This window comes from Bos mutus, chromosome 13 (assembly GCF_027580195.1).
Source record: "Bos mutus isolate GX-2022 chromosome 13, NWIPB_WYAK_1.1, whole genome shotgun sequence".
Taxonomy (NCBI): domain Eukaryota; kingdom Metazoa; phylum Chordata; class Mammalia; order Artiodactyla; family Bovidae; genus Bos; species Bos mutus.
This window is the reverse complement of record NC_091629.1, coordinates 44232936-44260859: the sequence shown is the minus strand read 5'-3', so window position 1 is coordinate 44260859 and position 27924 is coordinate 44232936. Positions and strand designations below refer to the sequence as shown.

At 45.1% G+C, this 27924-nt stretch overlaps 1 protein-coding gene across 1 annotated transcript; it reads right to left on the bottom strand.

Annotated features, from left to right (window-relative positions):
• Positions 1 to 298: 298 nt before the first annotated feature.
• FKBP1A (FKBP prolyl isomerase 1A) lies at positions 299 to 27696 on the bottom strand. Its single transcript, XM_005887959.3, has 5 exons — positions 27531 to 27696; positions 27398 to 27445; positions 7630 to 7742; positions 3413 to 3577; positions 299 to 1384 (listed from the first exon to the last, which is right to left on the bottom strand). Exons 1-4 carry the CDS (start codon positions 27565 to 27567, stop codon positions 3449 to 3451), a joined length of 327 nt encoding a protein of 108 aa, XP_005888021.1. The 5' UTR covers positions 27568 to 27696; the 3' UTR covers positions 299 to 1384; positions 3413 to 3448.
• Between the last annotated feature and the right edge of the window lie 228 nt (positions 27697 to 27924).

Sequence of the window (27924 nt, the reverse complement as noted above, 5' to 3'; positions counted from 1 at the left end):
AACCCAGCACAGAGCTCTACCCAGACTTCACTTTTAATGAACTTCTGATGATGGGCAAGGAGGAGAGTCCCTGACCATCTCAGCCTCATCTCCACATAGTTCACTCCATGGTGAAGATGCAAGTCTACGGCCCACTCCCTCCCACCCCCGCCAAAGACCACTGGGGCAGGATGTTCCTGCTGCAGCTCTGCTAAGACACAGCCTCCGACACTACAGCCCCACCGTCATACCCCCAACCCCATTCTCTCCACAAAAGGGCAGGGGAAGGTGCCTCAAAGTAACCACCATCACACAGAGCTGAGAAAAGCCAGCATAAAGCACTTTTATTGCAATAATAAAACTTGAAACTCATGTGTAGTGCAGGGAGTGGGGGTAGGCTGGGGGAGTAGGCAGCAGTTTCTCTCACCAAATCACTACACAGTACAGCAAAGGGGTGAGAGGGGGCAAGGAGAAGCCAGGAAACTCTGAGATCAGCAGGGGGAGCTGAGCATCAAAAAACAGGAGATGCTGAAGCTGTGATGACCAGCATCATTTTCTTAAGACAACACTCAAGGATTTGTCATGATGGCTGGGCTTTCATGGGTGTTAAGTGTCTACAAACAGCACCTTCAATTTAACTTTCTATTAAAGTTCTTAAAATTTAGGAAGTAGAGCTTGGATAGCTATGCGATTACAAAAATCCTGGATATCCATTAGAAAAACCACAGGATGAAAAAAAAAAAGGCCAGGCCATGAAGGTTTCAGAGGTCCCTGCTGGCCTGGGGAACAGACATCTGCAATGGCCAACATCTCAGTGAAAATGATCTGCTTTCAAAAGGCAGAGGGTCTACGAGGAGGGTGAGGGTGGGGCAGTGGAGGCAAAGGCTCTCCCCCTTCCCACTGCAGTTTTGGGTAGGGCTTTCAATTCAACCCGAGGACATCTCTCAACTTGGAGAATAATTCGGCCCTCAAAAGCGCCTCAAATCTGCTATGGCTTTGCAGCACAGCAGCAAGAACGTTTAATATATAATAGATAAAACTTTTATCCAAAAAAATAAAATAAAATAAAGATTCTTGCACCCCCCACCCCAACACCAATTCCTAGTCTAAAGTTAACCCATTACTTGTGCTGTTAATACTTGACTAATACTTAATCGGAAACCTAGATCCAAAGGACTGAAACTCAATCTTCACCCCAAAACAAAAACAAACTGAGTAATTTGAGGTTTATGGCATATAGTTCAGGTCAACACACATACGAGGAGAAAGGGGAAGAGCAAAGCCGGTGGCAGAACACATTCAGTCTGGGAAGATGTTTATACAAAGAGTGTAGTGGAACATCAGGAAAAGCTCCATACGGACTCGCTGTGTGCGTCTGGAGGCGCCAGATCCTTCTGTGGCACATCTGTTGGGGACAGAAAATCCGTAAGTCCCAGCAGCTCAAAGCTTTCTGTGTGGGGAAGGGACCACCACAAGGCTGTTGCCATACCATGTCCCTTCCCCAACAGCTGTGAGGTCTGATCTGTCCTCACCCCTCTGCTCCAGTTGGGAAGGACCCACTGTGCTCGGGCTAGGTTCCCAGGTGAGCAGCCTCTTCCTGCACACCTTAGTGGTGCTTTTTAAACCTAAGGTTACATCTATGTTGCTGAGGACAGCAGGAGGGACAGAGCCCACCAATATGGCTGACAATTCAGATCCCCATTATCAATGGGTCTCCAACCTGGCTGCATATCTGGGGGCTTTAAAAAAAACCTGAAGGCTTAGACCTCACATCTAGTGACAGCGGTTAACTGTTCTTGGGGTAGCCTGGGCATCAAGAGTCTTAAAGCTTCCCAGAGACTTTAACATGCACAGCCCTAAGCCGGTTTTTCCTTGTGTCAAACGGATTGAGAAAATATCTAGTCTTCATTCACTCACTCGAACCTGACTTTTTGGGTCTGGCCTTGAGCTTTCCCTCAAGACCTTTGCAAGAAGCTCTGAACTGTTCTTTGGCAGTGTTGGGGGGAGGCTGAGGCCAGGGTAAATCATAGCCATTCAGCCCTCTCTCCCCTCCTTCCCTTTCCTGTCCTTTCAGATTTACAGAAAGCCTGTTCCCAAATCAGGATTACTCCAGGACTCCCTTTGGTACATTTATGTTCAAAGGACTCAGCCTTCTAGGGCAGGGACTAATGGTGCAGCTCTCTGGGCAGAGAGAGGCTCTATCAAGTGTCAGGGTTTCCCCTGGAAGGAATGACAAGTGAAAAAGCCAGAGTCCTCAAACCTGACCAGGCATGGATGACCCAGGTGTTTAAGGATCAAACCACTGAGAGGAAATAGCTAAAAAAAAAAAAAAAGGCTCCTCTACCTTAAGACAAAGTATTCCATAATGCTGGCAGCCACCTACTACTGTTTTCAAATAGAATCACTGTCACCCAACCCCTGGCTATATGGCCTTCTGGTTCCAGAAGCAGGAGGGGAGCAAATGCAGAGATCTGGGGTCACATGGAGGAGGAAGGCACGGCAACCCACTCCAGTATTCTTGTCTACAGAATCCCCTGGACAGAGGAGCTTAGCGGGCTTTGGTCCATAGGGTCGCAGAGCTGGACATGAATGAAGTGACTTAACATGCATGAGGTCATGTGGAAAGATGTCAGCGTTCACATGTTTTATGATTCTAATACTCATATGAAAAGTAATGTGTTATTAGAATATTGAGTTGGCTTACCTAGAAATAAGGGAAGAGGAAGGAAAACAAGTCCAGGAAGGGGAAGCAGGAAAGGGTTCTGTCCATTACTGTCTCTGTCTGGATGTGACCTTGAGTAAGGCCTCTCTCTTTCTCTTGGCCTCGGCCTCCTCACTTGTTGGACAGAAAGGCTCACTCAGGTCCCTAAGATCCTCTCCAGGACTGTCTGAGAACATCCTTCATACTTCATAAGCATCTGGGCCTCATCTTTAAACCCACTGTAACAAGCTGGCCTACTGTCCTGCGTGTCCTGGGCTTGCTCCCTGGGGCAGGTGGCCCAGGTGGTAATGTCCCATTCATACCTTTCTAACAGGCGGTGAGAGGATGTATGAATGAGGGAGCTGCACAAACTCAGCAGGGCAAACAAAGTCATCACCAATCTTATTTCTAGAGAACTGAAATGCTAGCACTAAAAATTTGATCTATATTTCCAGTTCCCAACTCAGTTTTAGTTTATAAGCTACATATAAAAATACTCCACTAACAGCTACCATCAGCTGCCCTGTCCCCCTGAGTTCTTTCAAGAGCACATGCCGTCCCTTTCCAAGGTATAAACTTGTAACAGAACTGAAAGTATGGCTGACGGAGGAAGAATATAAAGGAAAACATCCCGAGGCACCAAGGTTCTTTCTGATGCCCATCAAGCACTGGGCATGACTCAGGAGGAGCAAAGGTAGTTAAAGGAAGGTTCTTTAGCATTAAGTTCCTTACCCAAGAATGGGGAGCTCAGGGAGGAGGCCACTCCTGTCATTCCAGTTTTAGAAGTTCCACGTCAAAGATGAGAGTGGCATTTGGTGGGATGATGCCTGGGTGGCCAGTGGCACCATAGGCATAGTCTGGGGAGATAGTCAGCTTGGCTCTCTGACCCACACTCATCTGTGAAAAGAGCAAGGAAGAATGGCAGTGCTGGATGTGCTCCCCAACTGTTCCCTTAAGAAGCAGAGCTGTTTACTGGGTGCTCCTTGGCCAGGATGGTGTGATTCTGGTGACTGCATGGCTGCCTGGGCACCGGGCACCCTCTGTGAGGACGTGGAGGCAGGCAGACAGGCTGGATGAGCCCTCCATCTGGCTCCAAGGACCCGATAACTGATAAAAATCCCTCCTGACTCCCAGAATCGCCAGGCTCTCAATCCTTCTGTCCTGGTCCCACTAATCCAACTCTGGGCAGCCAACACTAGAGACATGTCACCACCTAAGCCCTTCAGTGGCCTGTCACTAGAAGCATCTATACTACTGCAAAAGCAGTGCTTTGAACAAAACCTTACTTTAGAAGAAAACACACAGAAAGTAATATTTAAGGCAGGCTACTTTTCTGCAATCTCTATATTTATACTCAGAAATGTAGAAAAAGTAAAACAAGCAATAAGATTTTCTGGGGGTACCAAGTAGCATCTACCAATTGTATGAAAATAGCATGCTACCAATTATACAAAAAAGAAAAGTATTTATACATAGTTGCACCTATCTGTATAAACATGAAAACATTTTTGGAAGAACACAAATAATACCAGCACTTTTCTATGGGGAGAGCAGAGGATGGCAGGAAAATTTTCACTTTTTAAAATGTATTTGTAGCTTTTTCATTTTCTCATCAAATACAAAATGTCTATTTTCCGAACAGTGAGCAGGTTCTCTGCTTTATCCCCACTCTTTACTTATCTCTTTTAAGTCTCCATATTTATTTCCTCTCACCAAATAGAACTGGAGATTAACCAGTGTGGATAGAGGGATTTCTGTCTCTTTTTCAGAATATACTTTACTCTACATCCTTTGTAAAAGATCACTGATTTACCTCCAAATAAATGGCTTAACCAGAGAAGGCAATGGCAACCCACTTTAGTACTCTTGCCTGGAAAATCCCATGGACAGAGGAGCCTGGTAAGCTGCAGTCCATGAGGTCACGAAGAGTTGGGCACGACTGAGCGACTTCACTTTCACTTTTCACCTTCATGCATTGGAGAAGGAAATGGCAACCCACTCCAGTGTTCTTGCCTGGAGAATCCCAGGGACGGGGGAGCCTGGTGGGCTGCCGTCTGTGGGGTCGCACAGAGTCGGACACAACTGAAGCGACTTAGCAGCAGCAGCAAACAGCTTAACTTCCAGAAACTGCCTTTCCCAGGTGTCTAGATTTTTGTTCCTGTCTGGCTAAAAGTTGGCAGTACAAAACAGAGAGGATCTTTGTGGCTTCCTTTCCTTCAGACGCCTCTCCAACTATACCCATACCTCTCCATGTGTGCACTCCTGGCTCTCTGACTCAGTCCAAGTGATGGTGACTGAAGAGAAAGCTACAGGCTTCTTTCTTACAGCGCCCTTGAGAAACTGGGACATGTTGGACCAAAGCGGTAAGGACAGTTGAAAGCATATGGCTTAATCTAATAAAATTCAAAGCAATGATATCCTTTTACCCAGAAATTCCACTTCCAGAATCTGCTAGCAACTCAAATGCCCACTGCAAGGGGCGTGGTTTCATAGTACAGCTGTACCATTCTTCTTAGCCTCTAGAAAGAAAACAGTGGCCTTAACTATACTAACATGGAAAGATGTCCAAGATACATGGTTAGATGAAAAAAGCAAGTTGCCAAAACAGTATATGTGCCAGGACTGAAGACCTATAAGCACAGAAAACTGGAACAATATCAAAAGAACAGGAAAAGGGGCAAAAGACAACCCTTCTTCCTGCGCCTTTAATGTATGTCCTAAAGAAATATTATATGGAGGAGTTCATGCTCTATGCAGGTCTCAGACCACCCAGACTTCCCCCAAGCAACAGCACTGTGACTGACTCAAAGCAGCCTGGCTGCAGGGGGAGACTAGGGATCTCCCTAACACTTCATTAGGCCTTACCAGCCTGGGATGGGAAGTAGGCTGATAACACTAGCTCAGTAGCAGCGACAGCTCCTGGGACACACAATGATTGTTCCAGTGCTGGAACAGCCACAGAAGATGAGCCATGGAGAGGACAATGGTTGGCATGGGAGATGGGGGGTGAGCTACAGACCCAAGAGCCTACCAGACGTCTGGGGTGGGAGACAGGACAGAAAGGTACAGTTGGAGAGGTTTCCAAAAGGAAGTAAGCCACAAAGATCCTCTCCGTTTTCTATTGCCGACTCCCAGCCAGGAAGGAACAAAAACCTAGACACCTAAGAAAGGCAGTTTCTGCAAGTTTAAGCAGTTTATTTGGAGATCAATCAGTGACATTTTATAGAGGATGTAAAGCGTATTCTGAAAAAACAGAAAAACAGAAATCCCTCTATCCACATTGGTTATATCTCCACTTCTCTTTGGTAAGAGGAAATAGACTAATTATCCACCATGGCAGAGCCTGATTATAAAGCTCCCTGGGTTGTAGGCCACAATAAACATCCCTTTACCTGGTCAGTGCCAAGAACAAATTCCTGGGCTCGGCACAAGGATAAAATCCAACTGAAATTTGGCAACCCTGGGTCCCTTATTGTCTACTGGGAATTTCACAGAGTTGGCAGAACAAAAGCTGTTTACACAAATGGGGAGGGGAGAAGTGAAGAAATAGACTTAAGACAAACAAAATTACTTTCTCCGTGAGCCTGACCTCTCAGAAGTGGTCTGACACAACATGGTCAATAATAAGACAAATACAAATTAAAACCATACCAAGATAATGTTTTTCACTCATTGTGTCCTGAAGCCAAAAGTTTTTAACAACACTGTGCTGGAAGGGCTGGGAGAAGCAGGCACCTTCATAGCCCACTGGTGGCAATTCAGTGTAATCCCTACAGATGGCAACATGGCAATATGTCAAAATCCAGTGCACAGAGCTACTGAACCACTCGGTCTACTTCCAAGAATCTGCCTGTGGGAACCCCTGCACAAATGTAAAATACAGTCCGTTCAAGATTAATCACTGCAGTGTTGTTTATAATACTGATATACTGGGAAAGACCCAAATGGCCATCAAGAGAGTCCTGGTCAAATAAACTGTAGTACACCCACCTGAGGGATACAGACATAAGCTCGTTTTACTGTGCTTCTCAGACACTGTGTTTGTCACAAACTGAAGGTTTGTGGCGATCCTGGGTGGAATAAGCTTACCTGTGGCTTTTCCCTCAGCATTTGCTCACCTCATGTGTGTGTGTCACATTTTGGTAATTCACGCAGTATTTTGAACCTTTTCATCACTACATTTGTACAGCAATATGCGGTCTTTGATTTGCTACCACAAAAAGATTATGACTCGGTAAAGGCTCAGATGTTAGTTAGCATTTTTTAGCAATAAAGTATTTTTTTAATTAAGGCACATACATTTGATCCTTGAACAACACAGGTTTGAATTGCATGGGTCAACTTACATGTCAGTGTTTTTTAACACTGAACACTACATGATCCATGGTTGGCTGAGTCCTTGGATGAGGAACTTCAGGCACAGAGGACCGGCTGTGAAAGTTATGTGTGGATTTTTAACTGTTCAGGGGGCAGGAAGGTGGGGTTTGGTGTCCCTACGCTGCACTGCTCAAGGATCACCTGTCCATTATTTTTTAGGCATAATGCTATTGCACACTTAATAAACTATAGTGTAAACATAATTTTAATATGTACTGGGAAACCAAAAAATTCATGTGACTCACTTTACTGCAAGATTTGCTTTATTGTGGTGGCCTGAAAACAAGCCTGCAATACTTCCAAGATCTGCCTACACTATGAAGCTCTATGAGGACAGCTTTCTTCTATGTCCTGGTATAGTGCAAAAGAAAAGAGCACAACAGTGTGTGTGTGTGTGTGTGTGTGTCTGTCTGTCTGTCTAAAAGAAGGGGTGGGGGGCATTTACAGAAATTCTACAAAAACATTAATAAAAGGAGCTATTTGGGTGAGGGAGCTAGCAATGAAATTTTTCCTACTCATAAACATTATTTAAGAAGTAGACACTAAAAAAAAAAACAAAAAAGAGAGCATACCTGGGCAACCCCTTCTTCCCAGCCTCGGATCACCTCCTGCTTGCCCAGCACAAACTTAAAGGGCTTGTTTCTGTCCCGGGAGGAATCGAATTTCTTTCCATCTTCAAGCATCCCTGTGGAAAAGGGCAGTTGTAACATGAGTAACGAGGAGGAATGACACGAGGGAAGTGAGAGCCAGCAGGAGAGTGCCTGTCCTAGAGGCCAGCACTGGAAGACCCGGTGGTGTCCTAGGATTTCCTGTGTCCTCAGTGGGCCTCTGAGGAGCTGAGGTAGTCCCTCTATTCCAGGCTAGTGAAGGCTCTTCCCCAACTCAAAGCAGTAAGTTGATACCAGAGGCAGGCTGTCTACCTTGTTCTGGAGAATGGGGAAGCAGACACACTCCTGGCAGGAATTCCCAGCACTCTGGATTTCCTCTCAGACTGAGAGCAACTGTGGGCCCTTTAAGCACACAGTTCACAGTCAGTCTATGTGCAAGCCATATTCCTCCCTGAATTCACCCATCATCTTTTACAGAAAGTGGGTAGTGTCAGAACATAACTGAACTGTAGGATACCAGCTGGTATTGGAGAAGGAGCATTGGAAAAGATACCAAAAACCTTTCACTGATAAACTGTCTAAAGCTCTGGTTCAACTGTGGGCAGCGCTTCTAATCTGAGTCAGAGACTGGGCAAGGTACTTTCCACACATGAACTTTTTCAATCATCCCCACAGCAAAGGATTCCTGTCCCCACTTCACAGAAGAAGTAACTGAGGCAGAGAGAAGTGAAGTGATGTGGTAAGGCATTAAAGCTAGGCTATAAATCCAAAAACCATTTTCATTCTACCATTCCAGTTTCTCATAAGCCAGACAACCCATACAGGAAACTTGCACTAAAAGAGGGCATTTCAGAGATGGAAATGCCAGGGGATGAGTGTCATGACAAAAGACCAATAGATACCTGCAACTCCTTGTTCACAAAAGACCATCACATTGGTTTCTCCAGAAGCCAGTGTCAGCCAATTGTGATAGCTGTCACTGAGGTCTTGAAAACACATCTTCATCCCAGACTGGAAGGGTCCAGCCCATTGTTGACATATAACTAACACAATACTGATTTCGCTGGAGGTGGAGGGAGGGCAACCACTATGGTTCTAAGCAACCCTCTAAGGACTCAGCGAAACACAGAATTCTGTTGTATGTTTTCAGAGGTGGAGGGAAATTCCAACCTAAAAAACAGTGTCAACACTGGTAGGTGGAATGGGGAAGCAGAGATCAATTGCCAGCTTTATCACAGTCACCAGACTTTCTGTATTTTGACAAAATAGGAAAATGGGGAGTCGTGGGGACAGGAACTACTGTCCTAACAGAGGAGGAGAAGCCGACAGATGTCCTAGGGCAGAGTGGGTGATGATACTGCCTGAAACTGGGAGCTGAAGACTGAAAGGGAGACACAAAGATGGAGATCCACCCCGGTTAAGTCACTGTAAAGCTAGGAACTGGCACCCTAGAACTAACAAGTTTGGGTGTACATGTAGCTCATCTCTTTACCAGAACACAATCACTATCTGATCAAAGAAATGATAAATAGTTTTCTATAAATGACAAACTGGGAGAAAACTAGATCTCCACTCTCCATAATACTCACCACAGATGTTCCCTCTAGTCCATTTCAAGCTCTTCACACACTGACCCCAGCCCAAATGAACTCAGCATCAAGGGTGAGAGCAGGCAACAAGAAGCTAGGCATCTCAGAATCCTTTCTTTTTCAGGAGCCTTTCCATCCATCTGCCAGAGACTGCTTTTAACAAATGAGGAAATCAACTCCAAGGCTATAATTTGCAGGATGCTGAAGGAGGTTATGCAAAAGAGGAAGCAATGTCCATTAAGAAGCAGGAATGAATGTGCATATGATGCTTTCTCGAGTGGGAATTAGGTTTGTCAATATTGAATGCAGAATATAAGAGAAACTATGATATCAAAACAGGTATTAACAGTTTTGGCCAAGATGGAGGAAAGGGATCAGATTTACCCTTCTACCAAAAACTGAAACAAAAAGACACCAGACAAACCAACCACAGGAAAAAAAAAAAGAAACTGAATGAAACCAAAAAGAGGCCAGACTACAGTTACAACAGTGAAGACACTGGACTTCGCAATTAAAGCCTGTGATCCCTGAGAAATAAAATTAACAAGGTGAGAGCTATGACGTCCTCCCCGACCCGGCTTATATCCTCGGGAGCTTCCGAGGGAAGAAAACAGAACAGAGTCTATTGAACACACACCAGGGAGGGGAAGAGCGTAAAGGAAGATCCCCAGATCTACAGAGTCCCCCATAAGTACCCACCACAGTACTAATCAATGCATGTGGCCTGAGGACACCACTCACAGCCTGGAAAAGAACCCATCTAAAAGGTTTACAAGGAACAGTGCTCAGAGCCTACACAGGACTGGGATCAGTACTGGTTCCCACTAGCTGAACTGAAAAATGTCATGGTTCATGAGGCACAGCATAGGATCTCTGGGAAGATCTCGCCTCAGCAGTGAGGAGTAATCAGCCCCCGCCTGAGCACTGCTTTGGAGGAGCCACCTAACGTATCATAAAAGCAAGACCGCAGAGGATCAAACTGTTTCCAAGTAACTCAAGTGTTTACCCATAAGAAACTCAAGAAGATTTTTAGGAATAAAATATCCAGCACCCCAAAAGGTAAAATTCACAATGTCTAGCATCTAAAGATGGTTGTTGTTCGGTTGCCAAGTCATGTCCAACTCTTTGCAACCCCATGGACTGCGGCATGCCAGGCCTCCCTGTCCATCACAATCTCCTGGAGTTTGCCCAAGTTCATGTCCATTAAATCAATGATGCCATCCAACCATCTCATCCTCTGTCGTTCTCTTTTCCTTCTGCCTTCAATCTTTCCCAGCATCAGGCAAAGTCTTTTCTAGTGAGTCAGCTCATCGCATCAGGTAGCCAAAGGATTGGAGCTTCAGCATCAGTCCTTCCAATGAATATTCAGGGTTGATTTCCTTTAGGATTGATTGGTTTGATCTCCTTGCTGTCCAAGCGACTCTCAAGAGTCTTCTCCAACAGCCCAATTCAAAAGCATCAATTCTTCGGCGCTCAGCCTTCTTTATGGCCCAACTCTCGCATCTACACACAACTACTGAAAAGATCATCAAGGCTACTGTATAGCCTTGACTATACAAAACCTCTGTCGGCAAAGCGATGTCTGTGCCTTTTAACACGCTATTCAGGTGGTCATAGCTCTTCCAAGAAGCAATCGTCTTCTAATTTCACAGCTGCAGCCACCATCTGAACCCAGGAAGAGGAAATCTGTCACTGCTTCCACCTTTTTCCCTTCTATTTGCCATGATGTGATCGGACTGAAGTGGTTGTCTATGGCGGCTTCAGAAAGTGCTGAGGAAAGAAGAAAAGCAAAAAGCAAGGGAGAAAGGGAAAGGTATACCCAACTGAATGCAGAGTTCCAGAGAATACCAAGGAGAGACAAGATGGCCTTCTTCAATGAACAATCCCAAGATTACCAAGCATGCAAAGATGCAGGAAAGTATGACCTACATGCAACTAATCAATAAACTGAAACCAATCCAGAAGTGACACAGATGTTAGACTGAGCAGAGGACGACTATAAGATTGAAGTCAAACTTCCAGAGGTGAAAACCATAATGCCTGAAATGAAAAATATGCTGGGCTTAGAAGAACTGGATGGACATCCACAGGCAAAAAGTAAAAGCCTGTACCTATACTTCACATCATAATCAAATGTCAACTAAAAATCGGCTCTAAAAGAACACTAAACCTATACAATTTATAGATGAACTCATAAGAAAATAACCTTTGACTGTGAGTCGTGCAAAAATTTCTTAGATATGAGGTGAAAAAGCACACTCCATAAAAGGACAAAATGAACTTCATCAAAAATGACAACTTCTGCACTTTTAAAGAATACTTTTAAGAGAATGAAAAGTCAAGCCACAGACTGGGAGAAATCTTTACGGGACATCTCTCTCATAAAGGACTTATGTCCAGAATACGAAAAGAACCCTCAAAAAACTCAGCAAAAAAACAATTAAAAAAGGGCAAAAGATATGAATCCATTCTTCATTGAAAAGGATAAAAAATGGCAAATAAGTACATGAAAATATATTCAACACTGTCATCATTAAAAAACGCAAATTAAAACCACTAGGAGATATGACTACTATCGATTAGAATGTATAAAACTAAAAAGACTCATTATCATATTATTATATTTTTATAATATAATCAGATCAGATCAGTCGCTCAGTCGTGTCTGACTCTTTGCGACCCCATGAATCACAGCACGCCAGGCCTCCCTGTCCATCACCAATTCCCAGAGTTCACTCAGACTCACGTCCATCGAGTCAGTGATGCCATCTAGCCATCTCATCCTCTGTCGTCCCCTTCTCCTCCTGCCCCCAATCCCTCCCAGCATCAGAGTCTTTTCCAATGAGTCAACTCTTCGCACGAGGTGGCCAAAGTACTGGAGTTTCAGCTTCAGCATCATTCCTTCCAAAGAAATCCCGGGGCTGATCTTCAGAATGGACTGGTTGGATCTCCTTGCAGTCCAAGGGACTCTCAAGAGTCTTCTCCAACACCACAGTTCAAAAGCATCAATTCTTCGGCGCTCAGCCTTCTTCACAGTTCAACTCTCACATCCATACATGACCACAGGAAAAACCATAGCCTTGACTAGACGAACCTTTGTTGGCAAAGTAATGTCTCTGCTTTTCAATATGCTATCTAGGTTGGTCATAACTTTCCTTCCAAGGAGTAAGCGTCTTTTAATTTCATGACTGCAGTCACCAACTGTAGTGATTTTGGAGCCCAGAAAAATAAAGTCTGACACTGTTTCCACTGTTTTCCCATCTATTTCCCATGAAGTGGAAGGACCGGATGCCATGATCTTCGTTTTCTGAATGTTGAGCTTTAAGCCAACTTTTTCACTCTCCACTTTCTGCCATAAGGGTAGTGTCATCTGCATATCTGAGGTTATTGATATTTCTCCTGGCAATCTTGATTCCAGCTTGTGTTTCTTCCAGTCCAGCGTTTCTCATGATGTACTCTGCATATAAGTTAAATAAGCAGGGTGACAGTATACAGCCTTGACGAACTCCTTTTCCTATTTGGAACCAGTCTGTTGTTCCATGTCCAGTTCTAACTGTTGCTTCCTGACCTGCATACAGATTTCTCAAGAGGCAGATCAGGTGGTCTGGAATTCCCATCTCTTTCAGAATTTTCTGTAGTTTATTGCGATCCACACAGTCAAAGGCTTTGGTGTAGTCAATAAAGCAGGAATAGATGCTTTTCTGGAACTCTCTTGCTTTTTCCATGATCCAGCGGATGTTGGCAATTTGATCTCTGGTTTCTCTGCCTTTTCTAAAACCAGCTTGAACATCAGGAAGTTCACGGTTCACATATTGCTGAAGCCTGGCTTGGAGAATTTTGAGCATTACTTTACTAGCATGTGAGATGAGTGCAATTGTGCGGTAGTTTGAGCATTCTTTGGCATTGCCTTTCTTTGGGATTGGAATGAAAACGGACCTTTCCGGTCCTGTGGCCACTGCTGAGTTTTCCAAATTTGCTGGCATATTGAGTGCAGCACTTTCACAGCATCATCTTTCAGGATTTGGAACAGCTCAACTGGAATTCCATCACCTCCACTAGCTTTGTTCGTAGTGATGCTTTGTAAGGCCCACTTGACTTCACATTGCAGGATGTCTGGCTCTAGGTCAGTGATCACACCATCGTGATTATCTGGGTCATGAAGATCTTTTTTGTACAGTTCTTCTGTGTATTCTTGCCATCTCTTCTTAATATCTTCTGCTTCTGTTAGGTCCATACTATTATTATTATATTATGTACTGGCAGGGATACAGAGAAACTGGAATCCCCACATGCTGCTGGTGGGACTATAAAACAGAACAGCCACTTTGGAAAACAGCTGGCAGTTTAAACATACACCTCCCATTTGACCCGGTCATTCTACTCCTAGATATTTATCCAAAAGAAATGGTGGTTTTGGCTATATAAAAATATTCATATACACAAATGCTCATAGTAGACCTACTTATAATAACCAATAACTGGAACAATCCAAACAACTGCCATCTGGTAAACAGATAATTAAATATATCCATATGATAGAAAATTATTCAGCCATAAAAAGGAACGAACTATTGACTCGTGGAACAACATAACCTCAAAATAATTATGCTGAGTGAAAGCCAGGCAAAACAGTACACATGGTATGATTCCACTTCTATAAAACTTTAGAAAAGGCACACTGACCTATGCTGACTATCAGTGGTTGTCAGGGATGGGAAGAGGAGGGAGGTTTCAAAGAGTAACAAAGAAACATATCAAAACTTATGAAACTGTACACATTAAATATGAATAGCTTATTTACTGGATGTCAATTACACCTCTATAAAACTTTTATTTTAAAAAACAGGAGAAAGGGAAAAAAGTGAGATTTACTAAAATGCTACACGCTTGCTTCCTACACTCAACCAGGCAGTGGATGGCAGGTGCTTCCTCTGTTTGGGAAGGAGCAGGTGAAGCAGGCAAGTTAGCCTCAGCAGCTGCTCCCATTTTAGCTCTGGACATCTCTGTGCCAGAACCGGGAGCCCTTGAACAGTGAAGCCACCTGCCAAGTTAGTGCTGTAATTTCCTAGAGAAAACACTTCTCTGCTGAGAGAAGGCAACTGAGGTTACAGTGCAGACACGACAGCTGATACTCTTTAAGCTCCGAAGGCCATTCTTAGCAAAAACCTGGATCACCAGCATGGCCTTCTATTTAAAGAACTGACTGATTCCATTTCTGATTACACACAAATCTATACCTCATGATCCAGAAACCGTCTAGGATAGCTACGTACTCTTGATGTCAAGAATTAGTTCTCGTCTTTCCCAACTGAACATGGCTCGAGATCAGACCTGGACTCAAAGAGTTCTACGTCCCTGAGGCACTCAGCTCAACCCCTGGCACTCATGAGCACTTTAGGATCTGCTTCATTTGCACAATTTTAAGGAACTAGCAGGACAACCACAAGGCTTTGGACCTCTTCCCTATGTGATAAAAAGAACCTGAGGGGTAATCCCAGAATGGCAGTTTTTTACATTCGGCACCTTTAAATTCCTCGGCAAACTCCGGGCTCTCCAGTTAAAAGCACAAGGCCACGAAAGGAGCAAAAGCTATGGCTGCCTGAGGGACTGTTAAATCGGCCTCTGGCTGCAATGCAGTTGACGTCACCTTCACCTGGGTCTACTCCCAAACTGTTTCAGCTGTTCTTTGGGGGAGAATCAAACTCAGATCCCTGGAGAGGGAGCAGGAGGTCTTTAAAAAAGAGAGCGAGCGTATACATGATAGTGGGGAAGTCTCCAGATCCTCTCCTGGCAGGATCCCGCCCACAGCTTGGCTTTCTGCTGCCTGTTATGGAGGGCTCTTTCTTGCTCAAAAGGAACCAGCAGAGGCAGACCTGGCCAGCAGCTGCTATGCAAAGGCCCCTGTCACAGAAGCAGTGGTTACGACCCAAGACCAGGGAATTCCCTGGTGGTACAGTGGTTAAGGATCTGACTCTCGCTGCCAAGGGCCTGGGTTCAATCCCTGGTCAGCAAAGATCTGGCATGGCACACAGCCAAAACATAAAAATACATAAATAATACATTAAAAAGAAAATAAAAAATCTTAAAAAAAAAAAGAAGAAGAAGGACCCAAGGCTAGCATTTGGAGAGTCTGGAGAACCCCTGGGTTATCATTTCACTTAACAGAAAAGAAGCCACTTCTAGCGCACTCTGCTTCGTGGAAGGCAGAGTTCCCAGATACCCTCTACTGGGTAAGGGAAGATGACTGAGGAAGGCATGAATCTACAGCCTCACCACATGTTGTAGTTAAAGCTCATGATTCACAATGTGATTTTCATTAGCTGGTGCATCTTTGCAGGTGGTTTTCACAGGAAACATTTTGCAGGGCCCCAAATATGGAAAGTTTTAGAACACCAACCAACCAACAACAACAAAAACCTAAACCAAACAATAACAAAACAGAGTATCCCAAACCCCAAGCTTTCAAAACTATATAAAGTTCTTGCTACTTACAGTTGGGAGAGGGAGAAAGAATTTCTACTTTTAACTTAATACCAGTTAGTTTTTTAAGGAATCTGCATACTGTTCTCTATAATAGCTAGTATCAATTTACATTCCCACCAACAGTGCAAGTTCAGTTCAATTCAGTTGGTCAGTCATGTCCGACTCTTTGCGACCCCATGAATCACAGCACGCCAGGCCTCCCTGTCCATCACCAACTTCCGGAGTTCACTCAAACTCATGTCCATCGAGTCAGTGATACCATCCAGCCATCTCATCCTCTGTCGTCCCTTTCTCCTCCTGCCCCCAATCCTCCCAGCATCAGAGTCTTTTCCAATGAGTCAACTCTTTGCACAAGGTGGCCAAAGTACTGGAGTTTCAGCTTCAGCATCATTCCTTCCAAAGAAATCCCAGGGCTCATCTCCTTCAGAATGGACTGGTTGGATCTCCTTGCAGTCCAAGGGAGTCTCAAGAGTCTTCTCCAACACCACAGTTCAAAAGCATCAATTCTTCGGCGCTCAGCTTTCTTCACAGTGCAAGAGGGTTCCCTTTTCTCCACATCCTCTCTTTATTTATTGTTCGCAGACTTTTCGATGATGGCCGTTCTGACAGGTATGAGATGATACCTCACTGTAGTTTTGATTTGCATTTCTCTAACGATGAGCAATGTTGAGCATCTTTTCATGCGTTTATCAGCCATCTGTATGTCTTCTTTGCAGAACTGTCTGTTTAGGCCTTCTGCCCACTTTTTGATAGTGGTGTTTTGTCTTCCTGGTATTGAGTTGCCTGAACTACTTGTGTATTTTAGAGATTAATCCTTTGTCAGTTGCTTCATTTGCTATTTTCTCCCATTCTGACAGCTATCTTTTCACCTTGCTTAGTTTCCTTCATTGTGCAAAAGCTTTTAAGTTTAATTAGGTCCATTTTTTAAAAATTTCCATTACTCTAGGAGGTGGGTCATAGAGGATCTTGCTGTGATTTATGTCAGAGTGTTTTGCCTATGTTTTCCTCTAAGAGTTTTGTATAGTTTCTGGTCTTACATTTAGGTCTTTAACCCATTTTGAGTTTATTTTTGTGTATGGTGTTAGGAAGTGTTCTAATTTCATTCTCTAACATGTAGCTGTCCAGTTTTCCCAGCACCACTCCTTGAAGAGGCTGTCTTTTCCTTATTGTATATTTTTGCCTCCTTTGTCAAAAATAAGGTGCCCACAGGTGTGGGGATTTATCCCCAGGCTTCCTATCTTGTTCCATTGGTCTACATTTCTGTTTTTGTGCAAATACAATGCTGTCTTGACAACTGTAGTTTTGTAGTATAGTCTGAAATCAGGAAGGTTGATCCCTCTAGTTCCACTTTTCTTTCTCAAGATTGCTTTTGGTTATTCAGGGTATTCTGTGTTTCCATACAAACTGTGAATTTTTTTTTATAGTTCTGTGAAAAATACAATTGGTAATTTGATAGGGCCTGCACTGAATGTGTAGATTGCTCTGTGTGGTCATTTTGACAATATTGATTCTTTCAATCCAAGAACATGACATATCTCTCCATCTGTTTGTAATCTTTGATTTCTTTCATCAGTGTCTTACAGTCTTCTGCATACAGGTCTGTTGTCTCTTTAGGTAGGTTTATTCCTAGGTATTTTATTCATTTATTTGCAATGGTGAGTGGGATTGTTTCCTTCATTTCTCTGATTTTTCATTGTTACTATATACAAAAGTAAGGGATTTCTGTGTATTAATTTTATATCATACAACTTTACTAAATTCAGTGATTAGCTCTAGTGGTTTTTTGGTGGCATTTTTAGGGTTTTCTATGTATAGTATCACATCATCTGCACATAGTGAGTTTTACTTTTTCTTTTCCAATCTGGATTCCTTTTTTCTTCTCTGAATGCCATGGCAAGGACTTTCAAAACTATACTGAATAATAATGGTGAGAGTGGGCACCCTTGTCTTATTCCTGATCTTAGAGGAAATGCTTTCAGTTTCTTACCACTGAATAATGTTTGCTATGGGTTTGTCATTATGGCCTTTATTATGTTGAGGTATGTTCCTTCTATGCTGATTTTCTGGAGTTTTTATCATAAATGAATGTTGGAATTCTGTTGAAAGCTTTCTCTGCATCTACTGAGATGATCACATGGTTTTTATTTTTCAATTTTGTTAATCTGGTGTATCACATTGATTGATTTGTGCATAATGAAGAATCTCTGCATCCCTGGGATAAACGCCAGGATTAATCTCCAAAATATATAAGAGCTCATACAGCTCAATATCAGAAAAACAAACAACCCAATCAAAAAGTGGGCAGAAGACCTAACAGAAGTATGATACCAATCAGAACAGGAATGCAGACTTTCCACACTCCAGCTGAAGTCTAATACCAGGTCCTAAGTGACCACTTGAAACAGTCACTGAGTACCTACTCCATGCCAAGCACCAAAGGAGAAAGACCCTGGAGACCACCAGCCCTGTGGGGCTGACTTCCTGGAGCCTGCAGTCTCCTGGGGAAAGAGCAGATGTAACTACACACTGCCTTATGGGCACCTTGTTAGAGATAGAGGCCTAAGTGTGTGCACACATCTCAAGTGTCACTTTAGCCAAGGGTCAGAGGAGCCCACCGAGGGCGTGTCATTTAAGCTGCAAGAGGAGCCTGCCCTGGTGAGAAGTGGAGGCAGTGTGGCAGGCCAGAGGCCTTCCTGGGGGGAAAGGTTGGTGTGTTTGGGGAACTGAATGCAGGCCAGGGTGGCCTGAGCTCCTGGGAAGGGAAAAGGAAAGGCAAAGAGAACAGAGACAGCAGCAGCCAGGTGCAGATTATCCCCCCTTTTCTTTCCCTTTCCTCCTCCTGCTCTTTGTACTGCTAGAATTTATCAGGCCAAAGTTAAAGGGGCCCAAGGGAATACATGCCTAAGTTGCTCAAAACACCTCCGGCCTTTTCCATGGGAAACTGTAGATGACAATACCGTTTTTAGAGAAAATCCCAAGGCAGACAAATGAGCCTTAGTTTATAGACACAATGAACTGTATCTATAACATTTCAACTCCTATTTTATAGAAAATCAAGGTAATGGAAGGAGCTACACAAAACCAGGAGAAAATGAGACAGACGCGGGGGTATTCTAATCAGAAACTTTACAAAAATCAGTTTTAAACCACCAAACATGTTCAAGTTAAAAATTTTATTGTATAAATTATATCCAATAAAGCTGTCAATAAAAAAAGTCTGAGACCCATTGCAAGGAACCAGAGTTCTTTGGAGAGAGGTGACTAAGGCAAGGAACAGAACAGTGAAACCAAGGAAATGATTAAAAACAGTGGAAGCATGTCAAAAAGGCAGGGGCTGCATGCATGTACTCAGTCACTTCAGTCGTGTCCAACCCTTTGTGACCCGAAGGGCTACAGCCTGCCGTTCATGGGATTTTTGTGACACGAATACTGAAGTGGGTTGCCATGCACTCCTCCAGGGGATCTTCCTGACCCAGGGATGGAACTCGCGTCTCCTGTGTCTTCTGCACTGCAGGCAGATTCTTTACTGCTGACCCAGCCAGGAAGGCCCCCTGAAGGGGCTCCTACTGGCCAAATCTGGGACAAGAGTTATCAAAAAGAATAATGAATAACAATGATTTTAAGGCCCTGAGTAAAATATGAGTCCCAAATATACTAAAGATAAATAAATAAATAGATGGGGAGAGTCACTTGTCATCATGGAGGATGACTATAAAACCAATTCCTGACCTTAAAATTGATAATTAAAGCAAAAGAATTCAGCTTTACCCTGTGTAATAGAAGAGCAGTTAATAAATGTGGAAGATATGAAAAAAAAGTTTTTAATTACCATTTTGTAAATTAAATGCCAATGAAACAGTTTTTTCAGGTAAGAATCATCAACTGAGATAAAAAACAGCAGGTGAAAGGCTGGTGAGGAGCAGGGCACATGCACAATGTCCGAGCACTTTGACAATGGCCCCGTTAATTCAAAGGGTAAAATGCATAATCAGAAAAAAGATCAATTTAGCATCACAAATAGTGATGTTCCCCATGGTACGCCAAGTATGAAGTACACAGCATCATGTTAGAAGTCTTCACACTAAAATGTTTTAACCAGAAACTGTTTAGACATTTCAACTCCTAGTTTAAAGGAAATCAAGATAGTGGAAGGAGTTATACAACAATCAGGAAAAAACAATGAGATAGACGTGGGGGTATTCTATAACAATAAGTGCTCTCTTTGGAAAAGCAGTGAGATATGAAGACTCTTCTGGATGTTTACTACAGACATAATCTCCAACTGAACTCTTTTTTTTTTTAACACTTTGAAAGACAACTTTGAAGACACTTTGAAGACAACTGGGGTAGTTTCAATACGCATTTGGCTTTAGATACTACTGAACCATTTAAAATTTTCTCAGAGGTGACCAGAATTAGAATAGGGAGAATACTCTCATTCTTACAGCATGCTCAAGTACTTAGAGAAAAGTATCATGTCAGCACTGGTCATAACAAACACCCTCTTCCAACAACACAAGAGAATACTCTATACATGGACATCACCAGATGGTCAACAACGAAATCAGATTGATTATATTCTTTGCAGCCAAAGATGGAGAAGCTCTATACAGTCAGCAAAAACAAGACCAGGAGCTGACTGTGGCTCAGACCATGAACTCCTTATTGCCAAATTCAGACTTAAACTGAAGAAAGTAGGGAAAACCACTAGACCATTCAGGTATGACCTAAATCAAATCCCTTATAATTATACAGTGGAAGTGAGAAATAGATTTAAGGGCCTAGATCTGATAGATAGAGTGCCTGATGAACTATGGAATGAGGTTCGTGACATTGTACAAGAGACAGGGATCAAGACCATTCCCATAGAAAAGAAATGCAAAAAAGCAAAATGGCTGTCTGGGGAGGTCTTACAAATAGCTGTGAAAAGAAGAGAAGCGAAAAGCAAAGGAGAAAAGGAAAGATATAAACATCTGAATGCAGAGTTCCAAAGAATAGCAAGAAGAGATAAGAAAGCCTTCTTCAGCGATCAATGCAAAGAAATAGAGGAAAACAACAGAGTGGGACAGACTAAGGATATCTTCAAGAAAATCAGAGATACCAAAGGAACATTTCATGCAAAGATGGGCTCGATAAAGGACAGAAATGGTATGGACCTAACAGAAGCAGAAGATATTAAGAAGAGATGGCAAGAATACACAGAAGAACTGTACAAAAAAGATCTTCACGACCCAGATAATCACGATGGTGTGATCACTGACCTAGAACCAGACATCCTGCAATGTGAAGTCAAGTGGGCCTTACAAAGCATCACTACGAACAAAGCTAGTGGAGGTGATGGAATTCCAGTTGAGCTGTTCCAAATCCTGAAAGATGATGCTGTGAAAGTGCTGAACTCAATATGCCAGCAAATTTGGAAAACTCAGCAGTGGCCACAGGACTGGAAAAGGTCCGTTTTCATTCCAATCCCAAAGAAAGGCAATGCCAAAGAATGCTCAAACTACCGCACAATTGCACTCATCTCACACGCTAGTAAAGTAATGCTCAAAATTCTCCAAGCCAGGCTTCAGCAATATGTGAACCGTGAACTTCCTGATGTTCAAGCGGGTTTTAGAAAAGGCAGAGAAACCAGAGATCAAATTGCCAACATCCGCTGGATCATGGAAAAAGCAAGAGAGTTCCAGAAAAGCATCTATTCCTGCTTTATTGACTATGCCAAAGCCTTTGACTGTGTAGATCACAATAAACTACGGAAAATTCTGAAAGAGATGGGAATACCAGACCACCTGATCTGCCTCTTGAGAAATCTGTATGCAGGTCAGGAAGCAACAGTTAGAACTGGACATGGAACAACAGACTGGTTCCAAATAGGAAAAGGAGTTCGTCAAGGCTGTATACTGTCACCCTGCTTATTTAACTTATATGCAGAGTACATCATGAGAAACGCTGGACTGGAAGAAACACAAGCTGGAATCAAGATTGCTGGGAAAAATATCAATAACCTCAGATATGCAGATGACACCACCCTTATGGCAGAAAGTGAAGAGGAACTCAAAAGCCTGTCGATGAAACTGAAAGAGGAGAGTCAAAAAGTTGGCTTAAAGCTCAACATTCAGAAAACGAAGATCATGGCATCCGGTCCCACTTCATGGGAAATAGATGGGGAAACAGTGGAAACAGTGTCAGACTATTTTTCTGGGCTCCAAAATCACTGCAAATGGTGACTGCAGCCATGAAATTAAAAGACGCTTACTCCTTGGAAGGAAACTTATGACCAACCTAGATAGCATATTCAAAAGCAGAGACATTACTTTGCCAACAAAGGTTCGTCTAGTCAAGGCTATGGTTTTTCCTGTGGTCATGTATGGATGTGAGAGTTGGACTGTGAAGAAGGCTGAGCGCCGAAGAATTGATGCTTTTGAACTGTGGTGTTGGAGAAGACTCTTGAGAGTCCCTTGGACTCCAAGGAGATCCAACCAGTCCATTCTGAAGGAGATCAGCCCTGGGATTTCTTTGGAAGGAATGATGCTGAAGCTGAAACTCCAGTACTTTGGCCACCTCATGTGAAGAGTTGACTCGTTGGAAAAGACTCTGATGCTGGGAGGGATTGGGGGCAGGAGGAGAAGGGGACAACAGAGGATGAGATGGCTGGATGGCATCACTGACTCGATGGACGTGAGTCTGAGTGAACTCCGGGAGTTGGTGATGGACAGGGAGGCCTGGTGTGCTGTGATTCATGGGGTCACAAAGAGTCAGACACGACTGAGCATCTGATCTGATCTGATCATGTCAGCAGCTTCTAATGGCTCAGCTAAAAACTCAACATTGATTATATCTATCTACATACACCTGGAAGTAGACAGAATTGGCAAACATGACAAAATGTCAACCATCAGGGAATCTAGGTGGTGGGCACGTGGGTAATTACTGTTCTATTTTGATTTTTCTCTAATCCTGACAACTTTACAAATAACAGTTGCACATAGATACCAGAATTCTATGTGGTCTTTAGTTCATTTAAGACAAGTGAGCCTTCTGCTCTCACCTGTGGAAGAAGAAACTGGCATCCATGTGATTCGATATTTTGGTAATCACAATCTCAGAGGAAGGAAAATATCATTTCCATAGCAAGGTCCATTTGCAAAATGTTAAAATCCAATTATGTTATGGAAACTTGAAGGTAAAAGGACTGACACTTTAACTTGCACACACTAGTGAGCTGGTGCAGCCCAACCCTGACCGTCTTACACCCACCAAGCATCAATAACAAATACGAAAACTCCTCTGGTCTCAAATTAAAGAGAACAGCTGCAGTTTTCTTAGCCAAAATATTCTGCAGGCAATGTGGAGGGCTGTTTTAAGATGAACCTTCACTCAGAGTCATCTTTTGTATAATTACCTATTTCCTCATCTGTGAAATGGAAGGGTCTCGGCCTAAGCAACTCTGCCAACCCTAAACTGAGGGGTGGTAAAACATGGAGCGCTGGGGACACAGGGGCCTTTCGTGACACAGTGTGCAGTGACAGCATCACTGCTGCTGCTGCCCCTCCCAGATGCACTGCTCCCGGCAACTCCTCACAGCAGGCATTGCTTCTCCCATTTTTAATAGATGGCATACGGAGGCTGAGAAAAGTGGATCATGTGCCCAAGCTAAAATCTGAACCCAGTGAAGGACCCACATCTTCTTTGGGGATCACTGTCCACGTGGTACCACTTCTGCACACCTGCCCTTGGTACGCTTTGAACACCCAGGATACAACGAGGGCCCTGTTTCCACAATGCCACCAACACTCCAGTGTCCACACAGTAGCTAGAAGGGAGGCGATTCTGTTAAAATCCAGATCAGCTCATGACTCCCATCTCAGAAAGCAAGCCCCACCATTACCTCATCTACTACCTTCTCCCTCACACAATCCACTCCAGCTAATATACCAAGTCATGCTCCAGCCTCCGGGCTTCTGTGCTAGCTCCTCTCTCTGCCTGGAAGACTCTTCTCCTTGACAGCCACATCAGTCACTCCCAACTTCCTTTGGGCAAATAATTAAGTGTCCTTTTATAAGAAGTTTTTTCCAACCACCCTCACTAAAAGCTGTAAACCCCCTTCCCAGGCCCTCACTCTGCTTTAACCTCTCTCCACAGAGCTTCTCACCACCTGATGTGTCATATCTTCATGCTGCTAGTCTCTTCCCCACCAGACCAGGCCTTTGTTTAGTTCACTGGCTGTGTCCCCAGTGCCTGGCTGGTTTCTGTTGCTCAATAATTATCTGCTGTAGGAAGGAAAAGGGTCCTGCTGTGGCCCTGCCCAAACAGTTACAGTCGGTCTGCCTGAAGCCCGCACACATGGGGGAAGCCATCTGAGCAGTCACTGCTGGGGGTGAGCCTTCCTCCAGACATCGGATCACCAGCCAAGAAACACCCAGCAGGGGAGGGGGTGGAATAAAGCAGGGAGGAGAGGAGAGACAGAGGCTAAAGAAAAGCAGCGGGTGGGGAGGGGAGCTGCAGTGTCCCTTCAAGTGGACCTCCTGCAGTGATGAAGCCGAGGGATCCTTGGTTTTTCTCAGTCAGAAGTCAGGCTACAGACAAGTTAAACCTGATCCCAAAGACAAGATGTCAACTATAAAAAAAGAATTCCTCAATCCACTTGAGGTTGCTCTAACAATGGCAGGCACGTGGCCTGCTGATGTGAGTAAAAGGGACATAAGCCTAGCAGTGTGTCAGGACAAGCTCAATAATAAAGTTCATAAAGCTACTGGAGGCAAGGAGGGAGCCATGAGGATCCACTTGATCCTCCAGGCACCTATTTGGCAGGTTATCTTTCCACTTCCTCCCTCTCACCTCAATGCCTGCCTGTCATGCTACTAGGAGGGGCTTGGCTAAAGACAGTACAGTTTTCACCTTCCCTTCTGACATCACGTAGATGTGGTACAGGCCTTTCTTTGAGGCCGTGCTCGTGCTGTGCTCTGCTAGAGGCTGTGGAAATTACCAGAAGGAGCCTGGAGAGTGGCATCCAGGATACAACTGGCAGCCACCAGAAGCATTTGGAACATCCATGTGGTCAAAGTCAGCCTGTGCTAATCATATCCCTGGTGACCGAGAGAAGATTTTGGCTTCCTTATTTCCAGCTTATCCTTTGAAGCTGCTCCCAAATCAGCAGCAGCAGTTACCTGGCCAGAGCAGACTGGATCTAGAGAATCCACCTGACCTGAACCTGGGTCAATCAGATTCTCCGTCCTAGGAACTGTAACCACTGGAGCCACACAGCCAAGCAGTCTGAGCTAGCTATGCAAAAGAAAACAGAGAAACAGGGGGCAGGGGTGGGAGGTGGGCACACAGGGATGTCCACCATCCATGACTTGGGAGAAGCAGAGAAACAGCCCTAACAGGAGACTACTGAGAGGTGGGTAGAGAAAAACAAGATGAAAACTAGGAGGATCATGAGAATTTCTCCTCCTCAAGGTTCAGTGAGGAGAGGTTCTCTTGCATTTGAGGACCCTCAGATTTTTATGATACTCTTCACCATGTTCCCTCAAGATGGATTCTGTTCCAAGTGGCTTTTAAGTCACTCAACTGCTACAGATGAAATTTCAAAGCGCTTCCCCATTCCTCTCACGCCCCTACAGGTCTCAAACAGGTTCTTCCTGGGAGGCTGATGGCAAAAACCCACAGGAACAAAGAAGCCTGCCCAAGAACAGCCTATTCTGTGAGCATGAGGCAGAGCTGGCTTCTCACCAGGGTGTCTTTGTAGGGCTTATCAAAACTGAAATAAAAAAGAAAGCTTTTGTCCTAATGCATGCCAGGGTCGCACCGCTGTTCTGGGAACGTGTGGGTGGGTGCCACCCTCAAGGAAAACAGAGACTTGGAGAAGAGGCACTGGGAGCCCCGATGGTGTTCTGGGTCCCACAGCCATCTGTTCTCTTAGGAAAAGGCTCCAGACGTGCGGCGTGGGGACACTTCATAAGAGGCACAGTGAAACTTCATTCTGCCCACATGCTGGTGTCCAGTCCTGCTATCAGCCCCAGAAGATGGGTGAGCCAAGGACAAGGGGCACAGACTTGGGAATGCCACAGGTGGAGCCAATTAACCTAATGTGACTACTTAGAAACTGAGAGGAGAGGGGAGAAGTCAACTCACTTCTCTGAGTCCCTGCCTCAGTTGGCTGTGGGAACTGAATCAACTGCCCACTCACCCAGCACTGTAAAAGGCAATGGTTACTCTTCTCATCTCACAGATCAAAATCAACCAAACTGACATGCTCTCTTCCACTAGACCTCCAGGGCTCAGGTGCTGACCACGGTCTACAAAGTCAACCGTTTAAAACATCAAAACCACTTTACAGTTTCTTTTGTAGGTATGAGATAGTTCCCTACCAAGATAGGTTTCAATACTTCCTCCTATGGTAGCCTTTTTAAAAGTTCTATCCCTAACTCCCTACACCCTCACCCCCTTTTCTACACAGGGAGAAGGGCCAGAGGAATAAAAAACCCAGAGAAATAAAAGGGCACCAGAGGGGGGAATGTTAGCTGCCTTTTTCCCTTCCCAAAGAAAAGTCATTTCCCTCAACAGAGGGCTCCCCCCCGCCCCCACCATGATCTGAGAGAGAAGGCGAGAGCTCATCCCCGAGCAGCAGGTTCAGAACTGCCTACAGCCTACTTGAGGGGGTGGGGGAGCGGAGAGACACAGAGGAAGGAGGAGAACAGAGGAAAGGGTGGGAAGGAGGAAAAAGGGAAGGAGGAAGGGGAGGGAAGGTTGTTCATATTAACAACTGTGGCTACACCAATCACCAGCACTCACTACAGCTAAGTCTCCGCCTGCTCAGCCTCCCCCCTCCCCTCCCTACCAAGTACAACCCAGGAGAACCTTGTAAGGGCACAGAGTAAAAAATGGTCTCAAGGAATATGACTGTCATGTTAAAATTCTGGCTGAGAGTCTAATACTTCCTTTGGCTTATAATACTATTTGTTTTCCTAACTGGGCCTCAGTTTCCTTACCTTTTGAAAGGGGATAAGTCTCTACTCTTAGAAGGACTGGGGGGCTAAACTACATGTTATGTCAACCCGGGTCATCACCGCTACTGAGGCTCGGATTTATAAAGTGGCTCAAAACTAAGAAAAGGAAAAGGACGTTGCAGATCTAACTTCGCCAAGGCCAGGCTGGGCCAGAGCAAAAACTTAGAAAGTGGGATGTCTCTCCACCCGCAGCGCGGGGCCGAGTTCCCACGGACTAGTAATTACCTCGCCCCTCTTATCTCCATCGAAGGGTGGGGCGGAAGCGGGAATAGGGTGTAAACTGGGCACAGAAATGCTATAAATCCTCTCTGATGGTCCTTGGCCAGAGCTCTGCCCATCCTGAGCTTGTGACCTTGGACAAGTGACTTGGCCGCCCCACGCCTCAGTTTCCCCATCCGCGCTGTGGGCAGAACGACAGCATCTCTGACACAGAACCGCTTTCGAAGTGCGGAATAAAGTCCGGCCCGCGCGCCGGCTCGGACCGCCCGAGGTTCGGCAGGTCCGACGCTGCCCCCTCGGGGGCGCTGCCACCATCCAGGCCTCGGCCTCGGGCCACGCGGGCCTGCCGCCGCCACGCCCCAGGCCTTTGCCCCCAGGCCGCGCCGACTGCCCCCCGACCTCCGAGCCGCCCCCTACCCCGGTCCTGCGACTCACCCGTGTAGTGCACCACGCAGGTCTGGCCACGCTTCGGGAAGGTGCGCCCTGAAGAGACAGACAGACGCGCGAGGTGAACGGATGCGCGCGGTGGCCGGGGCACCCCGGGGCCACCCGGCGCGCGCCTACTCACCGTCTCCGGGAGAGATGGTCTCCACCTGCACTCCCATGGCTGCGGTAGCGGCGGACGCTGGGTTGGCCGACTGGCTGCGCGACGGGCAGCGTGGACCTAGACCGGATCTCGCGGCGATTCCGCGGCTCTGCCTCGACCCTCCGCGCTACGGCTGCGCACGCGCGCGCCCCCGCACGCCCCGCCCTGCGTGCGCGCCCCACACGGCGCGCACGTCCCCGGAGCCCCGGCCGCGGGGCAGTGGGGGGAGGGGGGCAGGGAAAACCGGAAACCCGGAAGCCCCGAGGCCTCCGGATGCTGCCTTTCAGAGGGGTCGGGCTGCTTCCCCCACCCTTCCTTTCTCCGTGCTACCAGCCGGGCAGGCATCACTAATTCAGTTTCCGCGTATGAGAAGCGA

Bases quoted from the DNA above. Each gene is read 5' to 3' on its own strand.
- FKBP1A (XM_005887959.3), bottom strand. From the start codon at position 27,567: ATGGGAGTGCAGGTGGAGACCATCTCTCCCGGAGACG. The intron at 27,446-27,530 runs GTGAGTAGGCGC...CTGTCTCTTCAG, and splicing joins GACCATCTCTCCCGGAGACG to GGCGCACCTTCCCGAAGCGT. The intron at 7,743-27,397 runs GTGAGTCGCAGG...CCTTTTCCACAG, and splicing joins CTGCGTGGTGCACTACACGG to GGATGCTTGAAGATGGAAAG.